General features: G+C 32.9%; 1 protein-coding gene across 1 annotated transcript; it reads left to right on the top strand.

Moving 5' to 3' along the window:
- Positions 1-2,476: 2,476 nt before the first annotated feature.
- LOC138908765 (14 kDa proline-rich protein DC2.15-like) lies at positions 2,477-3,229 on the top strand. The gene has a single exon (XM_070199416.1). The coding sequence runs from the start codon at positions 2,524-2,526 to the stop codon at positions 2,998-3,000; it is 477 nt and encodes a 158-aa protein (XP_070055517.1). The 5' UTR covers positions 2,477-2,523; the 3' UTR covers positions 3,001-3,229.
- Positions 3,230-7,368: the final 4,139 nt, after the last annotated feature.

Below are 7,368 nucleotides of genomic sequence, written 5' to 3' on the forward strand. Positions count from 1 at the left end.
ACTAATAGGATTCTTAAAGGTAATCATGTAGGATTCGTAACATGTAGTATTATGTCCTAAAACTAATAGGATTATAAAGTTAATATCTAGAATTCCGGTTATGTCCTTTTATTATGAGTTATTATGCTTAAAATTATAAGATTATTTTTGTAAACTAACATTGTATTCATGCTTTTATAATAATACTAGTTACTATGTACATGCATTACACGTAAATATTTAGTCAGAACTTTTATGTGAAAGAACAACTAACTAAATTTAGTAACAAATTATTTACAAGATGATATGATCATTGTAAAGTAATTAACGTGATAAAAATACAGCAATCATTTAAATGCTAAACATTAATGTTATTACATTAATAGAATACTTGAATTAAAAATGATATCGTCTTAACCTACAAAGATGATCAATTTAATTAAGTTAAGTAATATCCTATTTATAGTATATAAATATTCAGTGTGGTAGTATCATATCTAAGTCTTCTTTACAGGGGTCATTTTTTAGTGTCATATTTCCTTCTATAACTTTGGCTTCTCCATCTTAAAAGTAAAACATATAGTTGTCCATCTTTGAATTACCTCCAAAAAGTATTACTTTTTCACTATTGTACTTTGACATATTTGTGAGGGTTGTCTCAATTATTTATAAAGTTATGTCAAATTAAAATTATATCGGATATAACCCGAGTAAAATTATACTACTTTATCATATTCAAAGCAATAAAATATTAATTATACACGTGTTTTGATAAACCAAGTCCATGATTAATTAAGATTTATATATATATATATATATATATATATATATTACCGCTCCCAAAAATAATAGCAGATAATTATTTTTTTTGTATATATGTGTATTATATATATAGTATATATTTTTTAGCTAGCTAATACTTTGGAAAGTTCAAGTTGATTTTCACATTCTATATGAACATCGTAATGTATTTTTGTTTCTGTTACAGAGCCGGTCCAATCATTGTGTTCCACTTACTTTAGATTGTTTTAACCAATCATAACGCATAATACATTAATAATATTATTCTAAAGGATTTTGCTTTTTATTTGAATATAAATTGATGTAAATCTTGAATTGGAGACAATTAAGCATCTAATGAAAATAAATCAATCAAAAGAAATTTTTTTGTTAAACTTCGATATATAGGAGACTTTGACGAACTTATTCCAGGAAAACTAATCTAACATCAATCGATTTTCTTTGAGAAATTTGTAAAGTAATCAATTACTCATACTGATGTAAAAATAAATAAATTAAAGAGCACAATCTCATATGTATTATTAGAACCACTTTATTATCATGTAAAAGAAACATATTCATATAAACTTCCCCCTATTTTTAATCCTTTAAAATTAGATTTTATATTTTAAAAAATTACTATTTAATTGTTTTCTTATTATTTAATATTTTAAAAATTAACTCAATTTATTTGAAATATGTAGTAACTCCTAATATTTAGGTAAAAGATACTAACTTAACTTAGTTTTAGCTTTATATGAACTAAATACAAATTAAGACTTTAAAGGATAGTAAGAATTTTCAACTTTGTTTAAATTGTTATTGATGTGTTTAGAACGTAGTACTAAATCTTCTTTTAATACGTGCCTTTTTTTCTAGTATATTCCTTGTTATAAAAGAATTGTAATTAGGAACAACAATTCTTTGAAAGAAAATTATGGACGTACTTTTCTAATTCAAGTAGGATCAACATTGTAGGGTCACACATATGTATAGTTTAAATTGAAAAAGAATTCTATCATTAGATAATTTACTATTAGATCCTTAAATTATACAAATATTTAAGGGCATAAAAGTCGATCAATATTTTAGGAATATTTTAGTCGTTCAACATTTAGCATAAATTATTCGTGCTTTTATAATAATATAGATAGATATAGATTAAATTACTAGGGTCTAAATAAATAATTTATATATATTTAATATATTTATTAAGATAAATATAAGGTTTGAAGCTTATCTTTTTTATGTTAGTTGATCTAAATGGCACCAGGATAGGGCTCGGCCTTCGAATCGCACGTGGTATGATTTTTTGCTTCATACAGTTGGGGCCGAAGCAGCCGCCGGTCGGGGCCGAACCCGTAATCTACATACTAGTTCCACCCTTGCCCTGATATCTTGTGATATTGACGATCTCCTAATGTGGAGGTTAATAATTTGGTTAAGTAATGGAAAACAGGAAAGCAGAATGGGAAACAGAAGGTTCCCTAGCTATGAAGGCAGCAGAGGAGCTGTAAACTACAAATCATCTAAGAGTTGAGAGTTGGTAACAATGACAAACTTTTTTTTCAACACCATGCACCACACGCATTACTAGTTTAATATCTCCCCCTAAGCTTAGGAGGGATTGTTAGTAAATTATTCATCCTCCTAGCAGTATAAATACCCTACGTTAGTACCAAACAATTCAATCATCTCATCTTTGCAATTACTTCTCTTTACAATTTTTGAGGGGAGGAAATTCTGCCATAGATTCCTTATATCATGGCTTCCAAAACAAGAGCCTCAGTTACCCTTTTCCTCTCATTGAATCTCCTTTTCTTTGTCATAGTCAGTGGAACTGATTGTGGCTCTTGTCATCATAATCCTCCTAGCACCGGTAATGGTGGTGGCAATGGTGGTAACACTGGTGGCTCGGGCAATGGTGGCGGCTCCGGCAACGGAGGTGGTTCGGGCAATGGCGGCGGAGGTGGCAATGGACAAGGCAGGTGCCCGAGAGATGCTCTGAAGTTAGGGGTATGTGCAAATTTACTTGGTGGATTGGTGGGAGTGATAGTGGGTTCTCCACCAACTTTGCCGTGCTGCAGCTTGATCGCGGGGCTGGCGGATTTAGAGGCGGCAGTTTGCTTGTGCACAGCCATAAGGGCAAATGTGCTGGGAATAAATCTGAATGTGCCACTCTCTCTTAGCCTTGTTCTCAACAACTGTGGAAGGAATCCTCCTACTGGCTTCACTTGCTAAGCCGAAGTACCCGATTAATTTTATTAATCCTCATTCGGCTTTTGTTATGTTAGTCATTTTGGCGTTTGCATGAATTTTTGTTTATGATCACTTTGTCAATTGTGTTATGCTACCAGTTCTAAATAAGCGAACTTGCAAAATAAAATAGCAGGATCGTAAAGCACAATTGATTTTATATATGTACTTTGGATGTTTATTAATATATGTACTATCAATTTCTGTTTCATAAGCATATTAATTGTGGATTTTGTTGGACTTGTCTATGGTCTTAAGACTATGGTTGGTTATGAATGAAAAAAGGGAAAACGCTAAAAAGTAAAGAAAATGATAAAGAGAGAATTTTTCTTGATAAATTAACTGGATCTCTCAAGACTTACAAGAAATTTGTCCGCAAACCCCTGATGACAAGTAAAGTGTGCAAATTATTGTGACAAAATTACGTCCCTATAAATCATCTTTGTAATTTTTGTTAGTTTTTTGGACGACAATGTTGCTAAAGAAACGCATAATACTATACTTTTTATTGTATTAAATGGGAAATTTCGAAACTTAAGAAAAAATGGAGGGTGTCTAGACATGCGGTGACTGTAGGCTATATATATATATGTCGATTGTCAGCTGACTTGAATGACAAAAATTCGCAAAATTTCAAGTTTGAACAACAGTATTCTAGCTACTTTATTCGATTGATTAAAACAACTTCAAGTTCTACTCCTTCCTTCTTATGAAAAGGACTATGCTCACAAAGAAGAGAGAAAATAAAGAGATAGAGAGGAAAAAGATGGTGCGATCATGAGCTCTATCTTTTAGAACCAAACCAAATTTTGGTTGGTTTTACTCCAAATCCTCATATGATAAAATAAATTCAGATTTAGCCTGGTTCTTGATGGAATTTGATCCTAAAAATTGGATCAGGATTCTTTAATTGAGGACTTTGAATATCAACAAAGCTCTTAAATCATGTCCATACATATTAAAGTTCTCTACCTCTACCTTACTGACTTTCCATTTTGGATGCAACTAATAGAAAGGGATTTTTTAACTCTACAGTGGTCTTAAACAACGAGATCCACTATCTCCAGCTCTCTTTGTCATTGCGGCTGAGATTCTTTCAATTATGCTCAACAGGCTCTACTTGAAGAATAAGTATGTAGGGTTTAATATGCCTCTAGGTCCCTTAGATCAATCACTTGGCCTATGCAGATGATGTGGTAATTTTTTTCTCCTGGGATAAGATATCTTTGAAAATCACCATGAGGCAGTTGAGAAGATATGAGCTTGTACCTGGACAAAAGATCAATATTGATAAAACTTGCTTCCTCACAACACCTTATACTGATAGCGACATCAGGAATAGGATGAATAAGAATACTGGGTTCAAACACAAAAAAATTCCTTTTACATATTTAGGTTGTCCTATATATGTCGGGAGGAAAAAGATTTGATCACTTTCAGGATATAACTACCAAAGTCTTTAAAAAGGCAGGTGGATGGTAAGGTAATCTACTATCCTATGGGGGGAAAGTTGTTTTCATTCAACGGATTCTTCAATCTCAAACTATGCATCTTCTTGCTGCCACTGCCCCACCAAAAGCTATTTTGGATCAAATAGAGAAATATCTATCAGATTTCTACTGCGGTTTCAATGAGGGAAAGAAGAAATACCATTGGGTTTCTTGGAGTAATCTCTGTTATCCTAAGGATGAGGGAGGAATTGGGTTTAAGAGACTTAATGACATCAAGACCTCTTTTGCCATGAAAAAGTGGTGAAGACTTAGAACCCAAGATAATCTCTAGACTAACTTTCTAAAAACCTAGTACTGTAAAGAGATAATATTGTTGCTAGAAAGTGGAGTTCTAGGAAATCCCAACGTCAGAAAGAGATGGTGGAGATCAAGAAGTGCACAGAGCCACATATGCTATGGAAAATCGATAATGGTAACTCTCTTTTTTGGTGGGATAATAGGACAGGTTTAGGCCATCTTGCCAAGTTCAATCATACCCTGTCCAATTTGGGAATTATACAAGTCAAGGACTTTGTGGAGGATAACAACTGGGACAACTCCAAACTTCTGTTGGGTTTAAGCTTGTTAGAGCTTAAAATAGAGTGAATGAGAAATGGAGGGAAAAATAAAAATTTTAAATTTTCCTCTTTGACAAAGGGACATTGTTTCATATTGGAGGAGGAAAAGTGTTTTGATGGGTATATATATAATTGCACTTCTTCTAGCTCTTAAAGAGTTGAAAAGAAGGCAAGCCTCATGCCGTCATCGTCGCTCCCTCGGTTTCAGCTTCAGATTTGGTCAAATGATATGATTGAATAATTTTTAAAACCAAATTTATTTATTAATATTAAGATTAACATAATATTAATTTAATCCAAATTGCCATTTTTTGTAACGATAAATTATTTTTCCTCCATTTTGAATTTCCCGTTCGAATTTAAATTTGACGGTTTGCGTAAATGACCATTTTATAAAACAATCATTTTGAGTTGCAGCCTTACATGAAGAGTTGCAACTCTTCGGAATTACCCAATGTTTTGGATATAAATACATGAACTTTCCCTCAGATTTTCCTTACAAAAATTCTGATTTTTCCTTCTTCCTTCTGCATTATTTTTAACAGAAAGAAAGTCGTAAGTGTGATTTGCTACTGATCTTTGAGTTCGTTGGTCACTGGGGTTTGAAGTACCGCTACACCAGTGAGAGTAATCCGTTCTATCCTGGCAGAAAATAATCCTAAACCTCAGGTACTATAAGGGGATTAAGTTCCTTAAGGATACACTGTGAAGTTAGTGTGCTTGGATTAATTTTCTGTTTCTTCTAAATTTTTGGTTTTACATTGCTACTGTATTTTGAATATATTTTCGAATACAGATTACTAACAAGCTTAAGGAACTTAATATTTTTTTTTTCTGTATCCATCTTATATTCTGTTTGTGGGAGACTAAATCCTAGTGATTTCTACTCTCATTTTGGAGACTAAAACCTTCAGATTTTCTACTCCTTGGGACTTTCTACTCAATTACGAGATTAAAATTTTTGTGATTTTCTACTCGTTGTGTATTCGATTAGAAGATATAAAATCTTCACCGTGCTATTTAATATGTTTATGTTAAAGTTTATTCGGTTCGAATATTTTAAACACTTCACCATTAATTAATTTTGTTTCTGTTTTGTGACTAAGATAAATGAAAGAAACAGGACCCCCCGTGATTGGCTCTACGAGCAATGTTGCTACTTTCAGTCGTTCTGTGCCACCACTGGCTCTGGCGAAAAAGTTTGAAATTTTTTTTGGGATTGATTTCAAACGTTGGCAACAAAAGATGTTCTTCTATTTGACTACTTTTAGTCTACAGAAATTCATCAAGATGACGTTCCGGTTCTGCCAGAATCAACTCCTGAAAATGAACATTTTATTGTGTCTAAGGCATGGAAGCGCTCAGATTTCTTATGCAAGAATTATATTCTTAGCAGACTGGAGGATGATCTTTACAAAGTCTATAGTAATGTAAAAACTTCGAAAGAACTATGGGATGTGTTGGAAAAGAAGTATACCGAGGATGTCGGTTTGAATAAGTTTGTTGTAGCCAAGTTTTTGGACTATAAGATGGTAGACAACAAGCCTATCATTACCCAAATTCAAGAGCTGCAAGTTATAATTCATGATCTTCTTGCAAAAGGTATAATACGAATTAATGCTTCTGTTGAAAGTATTAATTTTGTTACTAATTTTGAATTTTTCATTGAAGGTATGGTCATCAATGACGCATTTCAAGTTGCAGCAATGATTGAGAAGTTTCCTCCTTTATGGAAGGATTTTAAGAACTACTTGAAATACAAGCATAAGGAGATGAAACTCTAAGATCTCATCATTCGATTGAGGATCAAAGAGGACAATAAAGCTGCAGAAAAGAAGACACATGGAAACTCAATAATTATGGGAGCAAATATTGTTGAGACTGCTCTAACTAACCCGAAAAAGAGGAAAAAGTCTTTTGGAACAAAGAACTATCCTAGCAAGAAGAAATTCAAGAGAAACTGCCACAACTGTGGAAAGCATGGACACAAAGCTGTAGAATGCCGTGCTCCAAAGAAAGAGAAGAAAAGGGGTCAAGCAAATATGGTTGAAATAAATGATGATATTGATGACTTGTGCACTATGTTGTTTGAATGCAACTTAGTTAGAAATACTAAGGAGTAGTGGATTGATTTTGAAGTCACCTGTCATGTTTGTGCTGTTAAAAAAGTATTTGCTTCATATGCTCCCGCTGGACCCGACGAGACCATTTTTCTGAGAAATTCTGCAACGGTCAAAATTGAAGGTTATGGAAAGATATTTCTGAAGATGGCCTCTAGCAAGGTG

This window comes from Nicotiana tomentosiformis, chromosome 3 (assembly GCF_000390325.3).
Source record: "Nicotiana tomentosiformis chromosome 3, ASM39032v3, whole genome shotgun sequence".
NCBI classification, from domain to species: Eukaryota; Viridiplantae; Streptophyta; class Magnoliopsida; order Solanales; family Solanaceae; genus Nicotiana; species Nicotiana tomentosiformis.

Excerpts from the sequence above, each read along its gene's own strand:
- LOC138908765 (XM_070199416.1), top strand. The coding sequence starts at position 2,524 with ATGGCTTCCAAAACAAGAGCCTCAGTTACCCTTTTCCTCTCATTGAAT.